This window comes from Xyrauchen texanus, chromosome 8 (assembly GCF_025860055.1).
Source record: "Xyrauchen texanus isolate HMW12.3.18 chromosome 8, RBS_HiC_50CHRs, whole genome shotgun sequence".
Classification (NCBI taxonomy): domain Eukaryota; kingdom Metazoa; phylum Chordata; class Actinopteri; order Cypriniformes; family Catostomidae; genus Xyrauchen; species Xyrauchen texanus.
This window is the reverse complement of record NC_068283.1, coordinates 44215612-44236449: the sequence shown is the minus strand read 5'-3', so window position 1 is coordinate 44236449 and position 20838 is coordinate 44215612. Positions and strand designations below refer to the sequence as shown.

At 37.4% G+C, this 20838-nt stretch overlaps 1 protein-coding gene and 1 long non-coding RNA gene across 2 annotated transcripts in view; one reads left to right on the top strand and one right to left on the bottom strand.

Annotated features, from left to right (window-relative positions):
* The window catches only part of LOC127648368 (uncharacterized), a 28647-nt gene extending 9864 nt beyond the window's left edge, over positions 1-18783 (bottom strand). Inside the window, exons 1-2 of the long non-coding RNA XR_007971162.1 lie at positions 18637-18783; positions 17753-17825 (exon numbers count right to left, since the gene is read on the bottom strand). This is a non-coding gene — a long non-coding RNA (uncharacterized LOC127648368). The remainder of the gene's footprint in view (positions 1-17752; positions 17826-18636) is intronic.
* Positions 8023-17571, top strand: LOC127648307 (chromobox protein homolog 2-like). Its single transcript, XM_052132960.1, has 5 exons — positions 8023-8215; positions 8336-8379; positions 12206-12271; positions 14501-14570; positions 15327-17571. Exons 1-5 carry the CDS (start codon positions 8144-8146, stop codon positions 16683-16685), a joined length of 1611 nt encoding a protein of 536 aa, XP_051988920.1. The 5' UTR covers positions 8023-8143; the 3' UTR covers positions 16686-17571.
* Positions 18784-20838: the final 2055 nt, after the last annotated feature.

Below are 20838 nucleotides of genomic sequence, written 5' to 3'. Positions count from 1 at the left end.
TCTGTTTCTCAGGTGCAGGATGTTGCCTCTTGAAGTTTTCCAGTCATGAATGCATGATTTGTCATCGCATTGCTGTGCTTTTCTGACTGTGCCCAGAAGAGGGCAGTGTTTAAACAACATTTATCCATTTGCTCTGACTAGCTCGTTGACAGAGCAGCCAGCTCTCACAGTGAAATCGAAATGAGTAGACCGACTTTTCTTTCGTCAAATTGAAGTTCCTAAATGTAATTTCGGGAGGAGCGAGTCCTAATCTAATCATTCAATTAACAGACAGAGTATATAAGCAGCCGTATTCCTCTCTTCTGTCTCAGCTGTTTCCAGCAACCCTCCACCTTCCCAACTCCACCTTTAACCTAGGCATCTTGCCCCGCTTAATCATCTCCTATTAATACTCCCGGGGCATACTTCATAGCTCGAGTTGAAGCTGCTTCATCGAGCCCCTCCTCCGTGGACAGCAAGCCAAATAAGTTTAACCTTAATAGCTTAAAGATTATATGAGCAAACGAACTCGTGAAATTGGTATACGTTGACCGAAATTTCGAAACACTGCCCCCAGTGGCCAAAGCGGTAAGTGTTGTAGGACATATAGGCACGAGTGAACTCCATTTATGTCCAGGAGAGGTCACAAAATTGCAGCATAGTTCTAGCAGGAAGACTAGCAGCTGTTCATCATCACACCATTAGCGGGGTAACTCCCAGCCAATCAGATGTAAGTCGTTGCTTTATAAGTCCGCTCACAATCTATCACATTGCTGTTTCAGTGTGCTAACATGGCAACCTCCACCACCCCAGCACCACCTGTTGAGTCCCGTCCTGCTACGATGGTAATCCTCGCCCCTGCCTCCTATCTCCGGCAGGATATGATGGTTCTGAGTACAACTTCTTCGGACCGCCAAATGGGGCTTACGCCAAAGAAAGACATTACAGTTCTGTTTTATATTAATCAAATAAATGTCATCTTAAATTTCACTCAAGACTGCAAGTCTTCCTGATAGAAGTTGTTTTCAGCTTTACAGGACGTTATACAGTGAAGCGAAAAGCATATTTTATAGATTCTATCCCGCAACTCAAACCCAAACCTTACCTTAACCATTAGAGGAGTAAAAACTTAATGTTAGAGGGAAAAGTGAAACCTCAGAATCGTGCCAATCATTGATTATTCAAATGGTTACTGCCTGGCTTTGAACCCTAGTCTCACATGCAGCTGATGCAACACACTGCCAGTCACGCCAGGTGGAAAGGTAAACACATTGAAACCACTGCAAACATGTCTGATAAGGATGTTGTATGTCAGCGCGTCGGCATAAAGTCGCTGATCCTAGGGTACCGAAACTATCGGAAACATCATGCCGACATCACGTGATCGTCATAGCAAAACAAGTATCAGAAAAACATTTACTGTTTGACTTTCATCTATTCGTCTTAACATTGACACAGTTTCAAATCTGAGACATTAAATTAAATATTGCCTTTATTACAGGGGCGGATCTAGACATGTTGTTATGGGGTGGCAAGGGGGAGGCATGCGGACTATGAGGGGTGCCAACATCAAAGCAAGCGCCCATGCATGGTTCCTATGGATGAAGGTACCAACCTTCATTGCAACATGTGCTAGTTCATTAACTGGAGTCACTATCCTATTGCAAATGTCCATGAATTTACAATACAACTGCAAAACCATTTTGCATAATAAAAAAAAGGAACAAAATGTATGTCAACAGAACAGCAAAATATTGTCTACAAATTCTACATGTTCCTAAGCTTCACATATAGACCCGGCATTCTGGACTAAACATCACCATCTTATGCAGGCCAATTGCTTCTTATTTTAATAAAACAAGATTGCATCTGTATGTCAGTGGATGGAGGTCAAATTTTACAAATAAAATGTAATAGTAGTAGATGCGGGGAGATGAGAAGAGCAGAAAGACACATTTATTGACAGTTATGTATATGAACACAGCAAACTCTGAAAATCAGACAGCGACAACCACAAACTCCCCGACCAGCAAAAAAATGAAATATGTGCCTGAGTGCCCATGAACAAGATGACACATCTCACAAACAACCGTCTCTCCCATGACACAACCCATCCATGAAACACTCTGTTTATATGAGGAGGAAACCAGTGGTGGACAAAGTACACTAATCCTGTAGCTGAGTAAAAGTACACTAATCCTGTAGTTGAGTAAAACTACACTAATCTTGTAGTTGAGTAAAAGTACACTAATCTTGTAGTTGAGTAAAAGTACACTAATCATGTAGTTGAGTAAAAGTACACTAATCCTGTAGCTGAGTAAAAGTACATTAATCCTGTAGTTGAGTAAAAGTACACTAATCCTGTAGCTGAGTAAAAGTACACTAATCCTGTAGCTGAGTAAAAGTACACTAATCCTGTAGTTGAGTAAAAGTACACTAATCTTGTAGCTGAGTAAAAATACACTAATCCTGTAGCTGAGTAAAAGTACACTAATCTTGTAGCTGAGTAAAAATACACTAATCCTGTAGTTGAGTAAAAGTACACTAATCCTGTAGTTGAGTAAATGTACAATAATCTTGTAGTTGAGTAAAAGTACATTAATCCTGTAGTTGAGTAAAATTACACTAATCTTGTAGTTGAGTAAAAGTACATTAATCCTGTAGTTGAGTAAAAGTACACTAATCCTGTAGTTGAGTAAAAGTACAATAATCTTGTAGTTGAGTAAAATTACACTAATCCTGTAGTTGAGTAAAAGTACACTAATCCTGTATTTGAGTAAAAGTATATTAATCCTGTAGTTGAGTAAAAGTACACTAATCTTGTAGCTGAGTAAAAATACACTAATCCTGTAGTTGAGTAAAAGTACACTAATCCTGTAGCTGAGTAAAAATACACTAATCCTGTAGTTGAGTAAAAGTACACTAATCCTGTAGTTGAGTAAAAGTACACTAATACTGTAGTTGAGTAAAAGTACACTAATCCTGTAGTTGAGTAAAAGTACATTAATCCTGTAGTTGAGTAAAAGTACACTAATCCTGTAGTTGAGTAAAAGTACAATAATCTTGTAGTTGAGTAAAATTACACTAATCTTGAAGTTGAGTAAAAGTACATTAATCCTGTAGTTGAGTAAAAGTACACTAATCCTGTAGCTGAGTAGAAGTACACTAATCCTGTAGTTGAGTAAAAGTACACTACTGCTGTAGTTGAGTAAAAGTACACTAATCCTGTAGCTGAGTAAAAGTACACTAATCCTGTAGTTGAGTAAAAGTACACTAATCCTGTAGTTGAGTAAAAGTACAATAATCCTGTAGTTGAGTAAAATTACACTAATCCTGTAGTTGAGTAAAAGTAAATTAATCCTGTAGTTGAGTAAAAGTACACTAATCCTGTAGTTGAGTAAAAGTACAATAATCTTGTAGTTGAGTAAAATTACACTAATCTTGTAGTTGAGTAAAATTACATTAATACTGTAGTTGAGTAAAAGTACACTAATCCTGTAGCTGAGTAAAAATACACTAATCCTGTAGCTGAGTAAAAGTACACTAATCCTGTAGTTGAGTAAAAGTACACTAATCCTGTAGTTGAGTAAAATTACATTAATCTTGTAGCTGGGTAAAAGTACATTAATCCTGTAGTTGAGTAAAAGTACACTAATCCTGTAGCTGAGTAAAAGTACACTAATCCTGTAGCTGAGTAAAAGTACATTAATCCTGTAGCTGAGTAAAAGTACACTAATCCTGTAGCTGAGTAAATGTACACTAATCCTGTAGCTGAGTAAAAATACACTAATCCTGTAGCTGAGTAAAAATACACTAATCCTGTAGCTGAGTAAAAGTACAATAATCTTGTAGTTGAGTAAAAGTACACTAATCCTGTCGCTGAGTAAAAGTACAATAATCTTGTAGTTGAGTAAAATTACACTAATCCTGTAGTTGAGTAAAAGTACACTAATCCTGTAGTTGAGTAAAAGTACAATAATCTTGTAGTTGCGTAAAAGTACACTAATCTTGTAGCTGAGTAAAAATACAATAATCTTGTAGTTGAGTAAAAGTACACTAATCCTGTAGTTGAGTAAAAGTACAATAATCTTGTAGTTGAGTAAAATTACACTAATCCTGTAGTTGAGTAAAAGTACACTAATCCTGTAGTTGAGTAAAAGTACAATAATCTTGTAGTTGAGTAAAATTACACTAATCCTGTAGTTGAGTAAAAGTACATTAATCCTGTAGTTGAGTAAAAGTACACTAATCCTGTAGTTGAGTAAAAGTACAATAATCTTGTAGTTGAGTAAAATTACACTAATCTTGATGTTGAGTAAAATTACACTAATCTTGAAGTTGAGTAAAAGTACACTAATCCTGTAGTTGAGTAAAATTACACTAATCTTGAAGTTGAGTAAAAGTACACTAATCCTGTAGCTGAGTAAAAGTACACTAATCCTGTAGTTGAGTAAAAGTACATTAATCCTGTAGTTGAGTAAAAGTACACTAATCCTGTAGTTGAGTAAAAGTACAATAATCTTGTAGTTGAGTAAAAGTACACTAATCTTGTAGTTGAGTAAAAGTACACTAAACTTGTAGTTGAGTAAAAGTACACTAATCTTGTAGTTGAGTAAAAGTACACTAATCCTGTAGTTGAGTAAAATTACACTAATTTTGAAGTTGAGTAAAAGTACACTAATCTTGTAGTTGAGTAAAAGTACACTAATCTTGTAGTTGAGTAAAATTACACTAATCTTGAAGTTGAGTAAAAGTACACTAATCTTGTAGTTGAGTAAAAGTACACTAATCTTGTAGTTGAGTAAAATTACACTAATCTTGTAGTTGAGTAAAAGTACACTAATCCTGTAGTTGAGTAAAAGTACAATAATCTTGTAGTTGAGTAAAATTACACTAATCCTGTAGTTGAGTAAAAGTACATTAATCCTGTAGTTGAGTAAAAGTACACTAATCCTGTAGTTGAGTAAAAGTACAATAATCTTGAAGTTGAGTAAAATTACACTAATCTTGAAGTTGAGTAAAAGTACACTAATCCTGTAGCTGAGTAAAAGTACACTAATCCTGTAGTTGAGTAAAAGTACATTAATCCTGTAGTTGAGTAAAAGTACACTAATCCTGTAGTTGAGTAAAAGTACAATAATCTTGTAGTTGAGTAAAATTACACTAATCTTGAAGTTGAGTAAAAGTACACTAATCTTGTAGTTGAGTAAAAGTACACTAATCTTGTAGTTGAGTAAAAGTACACTAATCCTGTAGTTGAGTAAAAGTACAATAATCTTGTAGTTGAGTAAAATTACACTAATCTTGAAGTTGAGTAAAAGTACACTAATCTTGTAGTTGAGTAAAAGTACACTAATCTTGTAGTTGAGTAAAAGTACACTAATCCTGTAGTTGAGTAAAAGTACACTAATCTTGTAGTTGAGTAAAATTACACTAATCTTGAAGTTGAGTAAAAGTACAATAATCTTGTAGTTGAGTAAAAGTACACTAATCCTGTAGTTGAGTAAAAGTACACTAATCTTGAAGTTGAGTAAAAGTACACTAATGTTGTAGTTGAGTAAAAGTACACTAATCCTGTAGTTGAGTAAAAGTACAATAATCTTGTAGTTGAGTAAAATTACACTAATCCTGTAGTTGAGTAAAAGTACATTAATCCTGTAGTTGAGTAAAAGTACACTAATCCTGTAGTTGAGTAAAAGTACAATAATCTTGAAGTTGAGTAAAATTACACTAATCTTGAAGTTGAGTAAAAGTACACTAATCCTGTAGCTGAGTAAAAGTACACTAATCCTGTAGTTGAGTAAAAGTACATTAATCCTGTAGTTGAGTAAAAGTACACTAATCCTGTAGTTGAGTAAAAGTACAATAATCTTGTAGTTGAGTAAAATTACACTAATCTTGAAGTTGAGTAAAAGTACACTAATCTTGTAGTTGAGTAAAAGTACACTAATCTTGTAGTTGAGTAAAAGTACACTAATCTTGAAGTTGAGTAAAAGTACAATAATCTTGTAGTTGAGTAAAAGTACACTAATCCTGTAGTTGAGTAAAAGTACACTAATCTTGAAGTTGAGTAAAAGTACAATAATCTTGTAGTTGAGTAAAAGTACACTAATCCTGTAGTTGAGTAAAAGTACACTAATCTTGAAGTTGAGTAAAAGTACACTAATGTTGTAGTTGAGTAAAAGTACACTAATCCTGTAGTTGAGTAAAAGTACAATAATCTTGTAGTTGAGTAAAATTACACTAATCTTGAAGTTGAGTAAAAGTACACTAATCTTGTAGTTGAGTAAAAGTACACTAATCTTGTAGTTGAGTAAAATTACACTAATCTTGAAGTTGAGTAAAAGTACATTAATCCTGTAGTTGAGTAAAAGTACACTAATCCTGTAGTTGAGTAAAAGTACACTAATCTTGTAGTTGAGTAAAATTACACTAATCTTGTAGTTGAGTAAAAGTACAATAATCTTGTAGTTGAGTAAAAGTACACTAATCTTGTAGTTGAGTAAAAGTACACTAATCCTGTAGTTGAGTAAAAGTACACTAATCTTGTAGCTGAGTAAAAGTACACTAATCCTGTAGTTGAGTAAAAGTACAATAATCTTGTAGTTGAGTAAAAGTACAATAATCTTGTAGTTGAGTAAAAGTACAGATAGCCTGATGAAATATTACTCCATTAAAAGTGAAATTACTTCTTTAAAATTTCCACTTGAGTTAAAGTACAAAAGTATTTGATTTCAAATGTATGTATCAAAAGTAATAAAGTACTTGTCTATTAAAAGGGACAGTTCACCCCAAAAATAAAAATTCTCTCATCATTTACTCACTCTCATGCCATCCCAGATGTGACTTTCTTTCTTCAGCTCAACACAAACAAAAATTTTTAGAAGAATATTTCAGCTCTGTAGGTCCGTACAATGCAAGTGAATGGTGACCAGAACTTGAAATATTCGGTTCATTAAATGAAGCTTAATATTGTCTTTCTGTTTGTTTTTGAGTTGCCACAGTATGCAGTAGACTGGCATGTCTTAAGGTCAATATTCTGTCAAAAATGGCATAAAAGAAACAGTTTTCTCTAGAAAATCATCAGTCAATCATTGTTTTGAGGAATGAAGGTGATACAATGCTTGAAATTGCCAAAAAACTGAAGATTTCATAAAAAAAAAAGGTGTAACTACAGTCTTCAAAGACAAAGAACAACTGTCTCTAACAAGGACAGAAAGAGATGTGGAAGACCAGATGTACAACTAAACAAGAGGATAAGTACATCAGAGTCTCTAGTTTGAGAAATAGACGCCTCACATGTCCTCCGCTGACAGCTTCATTGAATTCTACCCGCTCAACACCAGTTTCATGTACAACAGTAAAGAGAAGACTCAGGAGGCCTTATGGGAAGAATTGCAAAGAAAAAGACACTTTTGAAACAGAAACACAAAAATAAAAGGTTTGAGTGGGCAAAGAAACACAGACATTGGACAACAGATAATTGGAAAAGAGTGTTACGGATCTGAACCCCATTGAGCTTTTGTGGGATCAGTTAGACTGTAAGGTGCGTGAGAAGTGCCCGACAAGACAGTCACATCTATGACAAGTGCTACAGGAAGTGTGGGGTGAAAGGTCACCTGAGTATCTGGACAAACTGACCGATAGAATAACAAGGATCTGCAAAGCTGTCATTGCTGCACGTGGAGGATTTTTTTGATGAGAACTCTTTGAAGTAGCTTAAGAAGCTCGAAACAATTTTTTTTTATTATTGTAATAGTCATTTTACACATTATTAATCTCATCAGATGAATGCCACTTTGATGAATAAAAGTGCCAATTTATTTCCATAAGAGCAAAATCTGCACATTATTACAAACATTTGGCTGGCAATACATATATATATATATACACATACACACATAAATATATATATTCCCGTAATTTTTCTCATATACTCTTATATATAATCGTTTATTATTTCTATTTCGTTCTAAAACCAGTGTGACGTCACTGGTACGGTGTCCGTCGTGTGTCACCCTAGGGTTCTGCGGGTTTGTCTATCCGCTCCTTCTGTTCTGTACGCTCTCTCTCTCTCTCTCTCTCTCTCTCTCTCTCTCTCTCTCTCACACACACACACACACACACACACACACTCACTCACTCCTACAGATCGGGTTTAGTCATGGAGGAGTTGAGCGCAGTTGGTGAACAGGTCTTTGATGCCGAGTGTATTCTCAACAAACGCCAGAAGAAGGTAACACACACACACACACACACACACACACACACACACACACACACACACACACACACACATCCAGCGTGCGTGAAATATCCCCGTGCGTGTTTCTAAACGCGTGTTTTGTTTGCACAGGGTAAACTGGAGTATCTGGTGAAGTGGAGAGGATGGTCGTCCAAGTAAGTGAGAACTGATATGCACACTGCCTTCATTGTGTACATTTCTCTTTAATGCAGAATATATAAAGGCTAAATACAGATTGTTTACTTCATTATGCCTGTACATTATCTTGAACACGATGTTGGGAAAGGATCCGAGAGCCACAACGAAAACAACAACAACAACAACAACAACAACAGCAGCAGCAGCGTGTATTAATGCATGCACTGCTTTCTATTTGATCGCATTGAATCAGATGCGTTTGTGTTTGTTCAAAGTCTGTTGCATCTAAAGTCGAAACTGCTGTTTTTTATGCGTATTTTTCTTCGCGGTGTATCAAAGAAAAAAGGTAGAAAGCACCGAAAAGAAAACGAAAAATATAAGCGCATTGTTTTTAATTCAACTTTACATTGCTCAACATCGTTACAGCTGCTACAGTGTCCCGGGAGAAACATTGTATCACTTTCTGCACTGTTCTGTACTTAGTAACACTTTGATGTCGCGCCGCCTGTAAAACAAGAGCGAGTGGCTTGTTTGAGTTTTCTTTTTTCATTAAAACAACTCCAGCTGCCCCCACACTCTTGCCCCCAATGCCCCCACTCACACACTGTTACATTGTCGCCTCGCGCGCGCCACACCCCCCGCGCGAGCTTCCATCTTCTTCAGCGCGCGCCATTCATTATTTACATTTCCACATATGTTTTGACTCTTTATTAGTACTTATTACAAGGCTCGCGCGAAAATAACAGGAGAAATTTTTATATCCCAGTTGTTACTGATATATTATAAGATATTATGCAATAATACATATTTCTAAACATTTGTAGCCTGTTATTATAAAATGAAATGTAAAAAATAAAAAATAAGTTAATTTCCAGTGTTGTGTGTAATGCATTACTAAGTAATTCAGTACTGTAATTAAATTACTTTTTCAATGAAGGGATTACTCTTAATTATTCAGTAATTTAACGACAGTTACTTCTGATGTAATTGCGTTAAATACTGTATAGACTATAGAAAAATTCTATATAAAACAAAAGTTAATTTTAAATAGACATTTAACGTCTAATGTTAAAATGTTTGTTTTCTAATCTAACACTGGCCCTTTAAATTCTTTGGCCGGTTCATGAATAATTTATTTTATATGATTTATTTGAAAGAATTAAAAAACAGATTCATCTCTATCCATGTATTTTTTATCTGGTCGAGGTAGATCAGGAATTTAGTATGGAAAAGTCATGGAAAATCTGGAAATATCAGGTAGTTTTTTTCAATCGTTTCAAGGCCTGGAAAAGTCATGGAAAACCTGGAAATATCAGGTAGTTTTTTCAATCGTTTCAAGGCTTGGAAAAGTCATGGAAAACCTGGAAATATCAGGTCGTTTTTTCAATCGTTTCAAGGCCTGGAAAAGTCATGGAAAACCTGGAAATATCAGGTAGTTTTTTCAATCTTTTCAAGGCCTGGAAAAGTCATGGAAAACCTGGAAATATCAGGTCGTTTTTTCAATCGTTTCAAGGCCTGGAAAAGTCATGGAAAACCTGGAAATATCAGGTAGTTTTTTCAATCTTTTCAAGGCCTGGAAAAGTCATGGAAAACCTGGAAATATCAGGTAGTTTTTTCAATCGTTTCAAGGCCTGGAAAAGTCATGGAAAACCTGGAAATATCAGGTAGTTTTTTCAATCGTTTCAAGGCCTGGAAAAGTCATGGAAAACCTGGAAATATCAGGTAGGTTTTTTGAATCGTTTCAAGGCCCGGAAAAGTCATGGAAAACCTGGAAATATCAGGTAGTTTTTTCAATTGTTTCAAGGCCTGGAAAAGTCATGGAAAACCTGGAAATATCAGTTCGTTTTTTCAATCGTTTTGAGGCCCGGAAAAGTCATGGAAAACCTGGAAATATCAGGTCGTTTTTTCAATCGTTTCAAGGCCCGAAAAAGTCATGGAAAACCTGGAAATATCAGGTAGTTTTTTCAATCGTTTCAAGGCCCGGAAAAGTCATGGAAAACTTGGAAATATCAGGTAGGTTTTTTCAATCATTTCAAGGCCTGGAAAAGTCATGGAAAACCTGGAAATGTCAGGTAGTTTTTTTTTTATCGTTTCAAGGTCTGGAAAAGTCATGGAAACAAAAAAAAGAATATTAAAAGTCATGTCAATTTCTGTACTGAATATACATTTTCTAGTTCTGCTCTGCAAGATTGCGATTAAACTGATGTTGTGTGATAGATGTACACTTATTACTATGCAATTAATTCATGTCAAATCATTCAATCCTGTTTTCCTGCAGTATACACTTTAAACACTGTGAATAGATACTGAGATAAGAGTGCAATATTCTTAAAGTCAACATATAATCATAATTAAGCCCATATTTACTCACTTAAAACATGTACCTTATTTTGAATGATTCATTACTGTGCATTATTCCAAAGTAAAGATCTCCTCTAATGTTTCAGTAAAATAAACATCATGTCTTTTGAGCTGACATCTTTTATAGAGACCATTTTCACCATAAAACCTGATAGATTAAATATATATATTTTTTTCTCATTGGATTTTCAGTTTCACTCAGAAGTCACACAGCAGAAGCAAAATGGGTTTGGCGAACGCTGTTTTATGTTGACTCTAAGAAGTAATGTTGGGTTTAGCTGATCTGTTGTCATAGATCACTAAGTTTGTGTGCGTTAAATGAAATCCAGAGGGTCCAGACTGTTTGAAACGCCTTTTTCCCCCTGTGCTATAAGCCCCTTGTTTAATGTAAACGTATATGGCTCAACTTAAAGCCAATAGGGTCATGTTACTGGTGTGTAAAGTCTAGTTTAACTGGCTCTTCGGTTTACATATAGAGTAGTTGAAGCATATTGTTATCCAAATGATATTCAAGGGGTGGCACACAAATGGCTTCACTGTTTTGCATGCTTGATTGTGATGATGTACAAGGCAGCTTGACATGAAATTTCAAACCGTTTCAGCTGTGTCCTGCAGACATGCTGTAATCTTTTAAAATGTTTTTAAACAATTTGTATTAGTTCTATCAGGAAGACTCGCAGACTTGAGTAAAACTTAAGATGACATTTATTTGATGAATATAAAACAGAAATGTAATGTCTGTCTTTGGCGTAAGCCCCGTCTGGCTCGGAGCATCATATCCTGCCTGGAGATAGGAGGCAGGGCGAGGATTACCCCTGTGAAGGACGGGACTCAACAGGTGGTGCTGGGGTGGAGGAGGTTGCTGTGTTAGCACACTGAAACAGCAATGTGATTGTGAGCAGACTTATAAAGCAACGGCTTACATGTGATTGGCCAGGAGTTACCCCGCTAATGGTGCGATGATATACAGCTGCTAGTCGTCCCGCTAGAACTACGCTGCGCTTACATTTATGCTTCTACAATTATCGTTATGCATGGCCTCATGATAATTAAGAGACTAAATGAAATGGCATATATTTTACCACAGGACAAAAAAGGTGAAAAGTGAAATTGCAGCTTATCTCAGAATGAACGTTACATTTCATGAGATCAGGCTGCAAAATATTGACCAGTTACAGGACCTTAGATGTTCACTTTCCCTTATTCAGGCTGTATATACGACCAGTGCTAAGTTTGGACACACCTACTCATTCATTTCTAATGATTGTTTTATGCAAATTTGAGCTTTTTGTATGTAGGCAGAATTTAGGTTTGTCTACAAAATGAATGTCAAGGACTTAAAAATCATAAATTCAGTCAGGTGTAGCCAACATTTGTACTTGTAGCGTTATGTAATGTTTACGTCTTGAGTTTGAAAATTTTGTGAACATGTGACATGTAAACTACCCTAATGTTAAAAAAGCCCTGGTCTGTTTTTTTCAGGCACAACAGCTGGGAACCTCAAGAAAACCTTCTTGACCCGAGACTATTGGCTGCATTTAACAAGAGGTAAGACTTTTCCTCCCATTGGACGAGCAGGCCTTTCTATGAGAGCCCCCTTCCCATCCCCATGTGCAAACAATATGGGCTGAAACGCTTGGGAGGGCGTAAATGGGGCTCCATTTACGGGGCCATTCAGAGGCTGCAGACGTGTCCAGGCTCACGAGTCTCCCTGTAGTCTGAAAATCAAACATCGTTAAGCTCTTCAGCACAGACTGCTTTCCTTTTTCTTAACATTTGCGTGTCAGCTGTGCATTGTTGGTTTCTCAGTTTATGAAGGATCCATGTGAAAATGACACTCGGATTACTTGAGTAACAGAAACCACATGTTGACAAACTTAAATGCTACTGTTAAGTTACAACTACATTTTTCTGCAGAACATTGGCAATGTAAAACTGAAAGCTACAATCTTAGGGTGTTCTGGATGGTTGCCAGGGAATTGTTATGAGGTTGCTAAGGTGTTCTGAGTGGTTGCTAGCGAGTGTTTAGGGTGGCTGCTTACTTGCTAAAATCCACCCTTAAAGGGATAGTTCACCCAAAAATGAAAAATATTTAATCAAGTGTCATTTACAGAACACAAATGAAGAATTTTATAAGAATACCTCTGCTCTGTAGGGCCATACTATGGAAGTGAATGGTGACCAGAACTTTGAAATCCAAAAAAAGCACATAAAGCCAGCATAAAAGTAAACTATATGACTCCAGTGGTTAAATCCATGTCTTTAGAAGTGATATGAAGTGATTAGAAGTGACATTATGCTTGGAGAACGTGAATCGCCAAAAACAAAAGAAAAAGAATGTGGAAGTGAAAGTGATAGAGGAGATTTATAGTAAAAAAATACTTAAATATTGTTTTGTTTCTCACCCACACCTACCATATCACTTCTGAAGACATGGATTAAACCGCTGGATTATTATGGATTATTTTGTGCCGCCTTTGTTCTTTGTTGGACCGCCTGAGTCCTGGTCACCATTCACTTGCATTGTGAGGACCAAAAGAGATGAGATATTCTTCTAAAAATCTTCATTTGTGATCAGCAGAAGAAAGAAAGTCATACACATCTGGGATGGCATGACGGTGAGTAAATGATGAGAACATTTTTATTTTTGGGTGAACTGTCCCTTTAAGTCTGAGTAATAGTAATAGTGATACTTACACACAACTTATAACACATCCACTAAAAACAAAGAACAAAAATAAACATTTTTTTTTTTTTTATTAGAACAACAGTTTGTCTAGAGAGTTGTGACGGGAAGTGAGCAGGGAGAACAGGAAGTGAAGAAGCGAGAGTGTTCATTCATAAAAACAGGAACTGGATTTCACAACTGAGTTACTGTTTTGCGTCATACCCAGTATGGCTGCACAATTAACTAATTGCAAAAAGTGTCAATCAAAGCAGTCCATATGTGACTATTCATGTTGCATCAAAATCTGCAATTGAACGTATGTGGAATAAAGTTTGAATCCAGGGCGTGCTGAGTGACTCCAGCCAGGTCTCCTAAGCAACCAAATTGGCCCGGTTGCTAGGGAGGGTAGAGTCAGATGGGGTAACCTCCTCGTGGTCACGATTAGTGGTTCTCGCTCTCAATGGGGCGCATGGCGAGTTGTGTGTGGATGCCACGGAGAATAGCGTGAAGCCTCCACATGCGCTAGGTCTCCACGGTAACGCACTCAACAAACCACGTGATAAGATGCGCTGATTGACGGTCTCAGACGCGGAGGCAACTGAGATTCGTCCTCCGCCACCCGGATTGCTTGGAATTAATTGGAAATTGGGCATTCCAAATTGGGGAGAAAATCCACAAACATTTTTTTTATTAATTTGCATTGAAATTATGTAATTATGTGAGATGAAAGAAAGCTGAAATCAACCTCTGGTTTGAGTCCTGTTGGTGTTTAGTTTGAGAAAATGACCGTCTGACACATCATTATCCAGTGTATTACAAGAGTACTTGCCAAATAAATAAATGGCTTAATCCCCAGATGTGCAGTTGTTATTCAAAAATGTCACACCACTAGATGGCGCCATTGATCAATCAGAATCGAGTATTCCACAGACCCGTGTGATAAGTCATAATTATGAATGTCCGACTTGGATGTAAGAGCTTCCCAGGTGCATTTGAAGGCTGATTTCCCCAAAATCAAAATATACGTAAAATTCAATAAAACTGTTCCCCTGGCTGACATGTATGTCGATGACTATATATTTGTGACTTCTTCATTTGTTTATGTTTAGGGAGCAAGAGAAAGAACTCTTGATCTATAAGAAGGGGAAGAGGCCTCGTGGGAGACCTAGAAAAAATTTGGTGAGTATGCCTCAAAAAGTACTGTATTTTCCGGAATATAAATTGTGTTTTTTTTTCATCATCTGAAAGGTCCTGCGACTCATAGCCCGAAGCGATTTCTATTCTTAATTTATACATGACTGATGTCGACTAGTCAAACAAACATTATCAGTCTTAAGCGTTTTAAAGTTGCAAATTCGGAATATTTTGCCTTTACAAAGATCTTTATGCAACCAGTTTAAATATTTTGTCCATCATAAGATTATTGTTCTAACTAACTCTAAACCACTGTCAAACACAATGCCACACATGCCCATAAAATTACGTTTCATCACACACGTAGTAAAACCATTCAGGCTGTGAACCGGATAATTAATACATTGCAAAGCGGGTTTCAAATATCAGAAATATCCATAGATAGACAGTCTCTGACATTAATGAATTAATAGAATACAACATGTATATTGTTTGTCTCACAGACTAAAAACTGTTTATAACAAGCCCAAAAACACAGTGATATGATGCGTAGATTCTGAGGTACTCTAATCCTTACGGAGCGTGTTGACATCTAAACCGTGAAGGGAGGACAGGTGGCTGCTCCCGGGTCCCATGCAACCTCCGTCAGTGCAACTTATCTGTGTTTTCTTTCTCTCTCAACACCGCAATTATACCCGGTCCGACTTATAGTCAGGTGCGACTTTATTTCCGGGAAAAACCTCATACAAATCTCAAGTGTAACTCAAGTTCCTCACATTTTTGCACATATTTCATTCACAGGAAAGCATTCCAGCCATGTCAACATTGTCAAAATCCAGCAGCTCGTCATCTTCATCCTCTGGTTCATCCTCCTCTTCCTCGTCGTCTTCATCTTCTTCAGACGTTGATGAAGACGTTAACGACAGGAATCCAAATCCCAGCCCTCGTCTGCGAGAGCTTCTCCCAGTCCCTCAAAAGAAAGCGCAGATCGTGGTTGCCAAACCTGAACCTCCAAAGAAACGAGGGAGGAAAGCTCGTCCTCCAGAACTCAAGGCGCTGCATCAAGCCAAAGGTCCAAAAGACTCTGAGCTACGAGGTAGCATAAAGAAACCGCTAATGCCTGCTAGCTTCATGTATACCGGGTTAAACAGAACCTCTGGACGAGACCAAGTCGCACCACACAGCAGAGGACATTTTACCCAGAATGCCCCTGTGAAGAGTTCGCTAAATTCCGCTGGTCGATCTGTCGGATCCACCTCGCCTTCACCACTAAGTCGCCTATCGCAATCCAAAACGGCTTCCGATTTGAAGCTCTCTGTTTTGGACATGTCCAGCGGAGGAGCTGAACCCAAAACAATGACAATCAAATCTCCAGGAGTAGCTGCGTTGAATTTACTCAACTCAAAAAGTAATGGTAACAGACAGGTGTGTTCGCCAGCTGCATCTCCTAACGGACAGAGGAAACAGGAGGCTTTAGATCAGAGTCCACCTCTGAGAGCAGTTATTCCGAAATCCTCGTCAAGCTCCTTTTCATCTCAGAAAACTCCCTCCAGCCTCCAAGCTCTCAACCTGCAAAGCGCCAACAAAAACACACAGGGTAACGGTACATCTACCACTAACAACAGTATTAACTTGAAGGGTTCCACCAATCCTGGCAGGAAAAGCTCTGGATTTAACACAAGACACAATCACAGCTCTGCACCAAACACTCCTAGTAAGTACACAAGCACCCAGCAAGTCCTCAAGAGTCCACAACGAGACAAGTCCAAAGCAGATGAAACCAGGGATTTGTCAGAGAGACTCGGAAAGAAGAATCAAGGTCAAACGGAGAAGATCCCACCCCAGACTCCAACGAAAGAGAGCCAAGATTCCCAACTGGTGCAAGACAGAGCATCGGCTAAAGATGCTTTGAAACAAGAAAAGACCATGAGCGAGCTGAGCACTGGAGAAGAAGGAAGCAGCTCGGATTCCGACCATGATTCCTCGTTCCAGATCAACAACCAGGATCTGTCCATCTCTGTGCATGCAGGTCAGGACTGGAGGCCAACACGGAGCTTGATCGAACACGTGTTTGTCACTGACGTCACCGCAAACCTCGTCACGGTCACAGTGAAGGAGTCGCCCACCAGCATAGGGTTCTTTAGCATTCGCAACTATTGAATGTCGTCAACTGGACATGTAGCTGCTCTTGGAAAGTGAACAGCTAGGAGGAAATGATGGACGTTCAGAGGATTTAAAGAAGTCAAAGGAGCATTTTGGTGTCGAGAGCTTATTAGATTGTACTCTCACTTGTTGTTTTTACTCACGCTGAATTGTCTTTTTCAAGTTTTGAAAGAAGACCAATGCTACCGACTTGTATAATCTTACCTGATGTTTAGTAAAAGAAGAACTGTTTGTCTGTTACAGTTGCTGTACTATATCTTAAGTCTAGAGGTATACTTGGTTTTCCAAATGCCGTTCCATCTTGTGCACTGTCGAGCACTCAGCCTTTCGAAGTATACTCTTTTGGACACGTTCGTACAATGTGCAAAGACGCGGATTGTCCGCCTGTCTAGAAAAACGAGGCTGCACGAGGACAGTCCGTGCATACTGTGCTGATGACAATTTTCGAGGGAATTTTCATCATGCACACTGTGCGTGAGATGATCCATCACTTGGAAAACCAAAGTAAACTCAAGCCTTTAGGAACGCAATTAATCTTAAAACGAGGTGTTTGCTATTCTTCTTGGTTTTCTCTCTCAAAGTTTATTCTGAATACAGTATTCGTAAAAAAGAAAGATCAGGAATATTTCCAAAGATCGTTCATGCAAGAATATTTGTTTTTGAGTGAACTGTCCATTTAATGCTGAATCTCAAATCACATTTTTAAAGATTTTTTGCCTGACTAAAATTGAGGATTTTATTTGTTTCCCTTCTGAAATGAATATGGGCATCCTTTTGATACTACAAAACAAATGTCTGTTTATTTATTATGTCTTACTGATTTTGTTCTTTGGTGATATGGTCAAACACACAGTAAAAATGTGTTTTGTACTAAATTCATCGTCGTCTGTTTTAAATCAGAACTTTTGAATATATCACAAGTTATCCTTCAGAACGATTCAGCTCATGTTTTAGTCTCAAACATCAAGTGCATTGATAATGAAGCGTGAGTCCATCTAAAACATAACTCTTCGTTTTAAAGAGTCATTTACCCCAAAAATGAATATTAAATTCCAATCATTTACTTAGCCATATGTTGCTCAAGAGATTGCTCTTTCAAAGCTCAGGTGACTTTCTCAGATGTTTCTTCTTAAATCCCTGAAGAGAAATAAGAAACACAAATATGTGAATTGTTGACCGAGAGTAAGATTGTGGAGCTCTGCAAATTAAAGTGGATAGCATAGTTCAGATCATTTGATTTTGGGAGAATTTGATAACTATCTCTGACTTTTGATTGCAAACTTGAGTGTCTTGGTAAATCTGAACTCAGTGTGGGACATTGTTTAGATCTCTGCTGAAAGTCTTGAGGAGACACATATGAGATATCTGGAGTCTTCATCAAGCGAAAAATCTGTGAAGCAGATAACTTTGCTGGAGAACAAATGTCTCTGCGTGTTATTGCTATCTAGGGGAATATAAAAGTGATCTCAGAGCAAAGGTCTTTATTTGCACTCTGTTTAATCTCATGCCTTTTTAAAAGAAACCATAATGAAAGAGATACAGTGTCATTAGTTATGTTCTTTCTAATTGGTTTGACAAATATTTATTTTCTGATTAATTGCAATCTTCATTAAAACATTATATGGTTTCTTAAAATCCCAAGATCAAACTTTTTCAAAAGTAATCAAAATGTCCATTATAGCTGAAATAAACCCAAATTAATCTGAGTTTAATCAAATTGGTACATTTGTTTCGATGCCCAGCCTTAGTTGACATAAATGCTATGTGAAATAGACAAGATTATTTAAAAAAAAAAAACATTTTTCAACTTGGTTTTCAATATTGTTGAAATGTGACACATGACAAATTAGTGTTGACAACTGACAGTGTAAAGATCCGACCAGTTTTTGCCCATAGGCTGTAGGGAGTTTTCCGAACATGTATGGCATGCTGTCACGCTTGTACTTACTGCGGTTTGAACATCTGCGTGTCGCCACAGGGCTTGCGTTATCAGCCGTTGCTCATTCCTGACTGGAGCAAGATAATTGCGAGCCAAACAGAAGGCATGAGATAGTTTATATCTCTCCTACATAAGGGCTGAGATAAGAAAATTCATGTGCTGAGATTGCTGTCTTTCTCAGCATTTCACCACCAGGTTCCTCTTAGCATACTTATGTAAGCTGCTCTCATGACTGCCAAACACTGCAGACCTGACATACTGTGCAGGAAGGTTTGGATTTCAACATGTGGACATGTAACTTTCAATGCCTGTTGTTGTTTGTAGCATATAGTGGCCCCCAAAAAAGTATTTTTACATTTAAACCACACTTAAAAATGACTGAATGCCATTGCATTAGATAACAAAATTTGAAAGCAAGTGGCATTTTTTCATAATTTCAAGCTAGCATAAGCAAATCTTTCAACAAAAAAAGAAAAGAAAGTATTGTGATACTTTATGGTTGTGAAACGTTAGTGGAACATATTCGTATTTCATGTGCTGAACTAGGCTTGGCGGAGAAAAGAGACATTAGTGCTGAGAAAAGCTCCAGGAGCTTTTGAGCACAGATGACTACAGAGCCCCTTAGAGGACAGGGCAGGATTTGTTTTCTGAAATGGTTTTGCGTCCCCCCAATAGTATGTGTTCCCTCGCAAAAAATGTACCTTGGTTTTACTACAGTAACCATAGTTATAATATATGAACGCAAAATGTATTGTGAAGAAACAAAATCTATTGTGAGGGAACACAAACCTAATAGATAGGATATAAGGAATAGAACTACAACAGATGTCATGGCCCTCACAGAGCCTAAATCTCAACATCACTGAGTCAGTCTGGGATTACATGAAGAGACGGAAACAATTGAGAAGAACTGTGGCGAATTCTCCAAGAAGCTTGGAACATCGTATCTGCCAACAACCAGGTGTACCTTGGAGTTTGTTTTATGCTTACTGGACTTTGTATGACATTAAGTGATAAATTAAAACTATGTCATTATTTTTGAAGACATCCTCAATTTTGCATATATTTCCATATCAGATTTCTGTATGGGAAATTATTAAACAAAGATGCTTGCATTAACAAACACCACTAATAACTATACAAGTATTAGTATATAGTTTTATGTTAACCTACCATAAACACATTTTATCCTGAGGTTCACTCTCCATATTAACATTGTGGCCTATTCAATGCCCTAAAGCACTTGTTGCTTACTTTCAAAAGAATGAATTAAGGCTTATCATGGAAGTATGAAACTGGTAAGACACACACACACACCAGTCCAGACACACAAGCTAATCAAGTTTTCCAACTTAACTGTGTCAAGACTGTTTGTCCTCGTTATGTTGTTGTCAGGTCTTTTCTATGAATAATACAGTATGTGAAATCATACATGTGCACAGTCATCATTAACTTAAGCCTTAAAATAACAGTTGTGGACAGGGTGGAGATAGAAACCTGCAATCAATCCACCCGCACATAACAATAGTAGAAGAAAAAGAACAGAGAAAAATGCCAAGCTGCAAACATGCAAGACATTTGGCTTGGAGCAGTTGTTTAAAAACGCAACTGAAAGCACTGTTTGTTTTGCAATCAAAGTTGAGATTTACCGACAACTGCAAAAGATGACGAATCACAAAACCCTTCAAGTATTTATGCCTACACAGTACAGATGTTTGAAATAAATAAAACTGGTTATAGTACGAAGAGCTAAAACAGACGTGTGGATATGCCAGTTTGGCCTATACCCCAGATTTATAAAAACACATTGTGGCAGGGCGGAGGGCGGGGCCGGGATTCTACACACCCGGCCCCTTATCAGGCTAATTAAGCCTCCGAGAGGGATAAAGGCCAACTGCGGAGGATGGTGCAGGAAAGAGAGAGCGGCATGGCGATATAAACAATATTTTAATGATTAACTTAAACAAAAGATAAACACACACACATGATTCTAGACCGGCAGTGATGAACCTGCAACAAACCTTCGGCAACAATGAAGAGTTTGCCGCAAAACTCATTTGCATGTGAAAACTAATGAGTGGCAAATTTCCGACTAGTTTCCATCAACTCTAGATTTTTTTCTAAGGGTAACCCTACCATTAAACCTAACCTCACTAACAGCGAATGAGATCATTTCGAGAATTAGCCTAGGGTAGTGTTAACTTCTAGATG

Excerpts from the sequence above, each read along its gene's own strand:
- LOC127648307 (XM_052132960.1), top strand. The coding sequence starts at position 8,144 with ATGGAGGAGTTGAGCGCAGTTGGTGAACAGGTCTTTGATGCCGAGTGT. Across the intron at positions 8,216-8,335 it reads TCAACAAACGCCAGAAGAAG|GGTAAACTGGAGTATCTGGT; the intron begins GTAACACACACA and ends TTGTTTGCACAG. Across the intron at positions 8,380-12,205 it reads TGGAGAGGATGGTCGTCCAA|GCACAACAGCTGGGAACCTC; the intron begins GTAAGTGAGAAC and ends TGTTTTTTTCAG.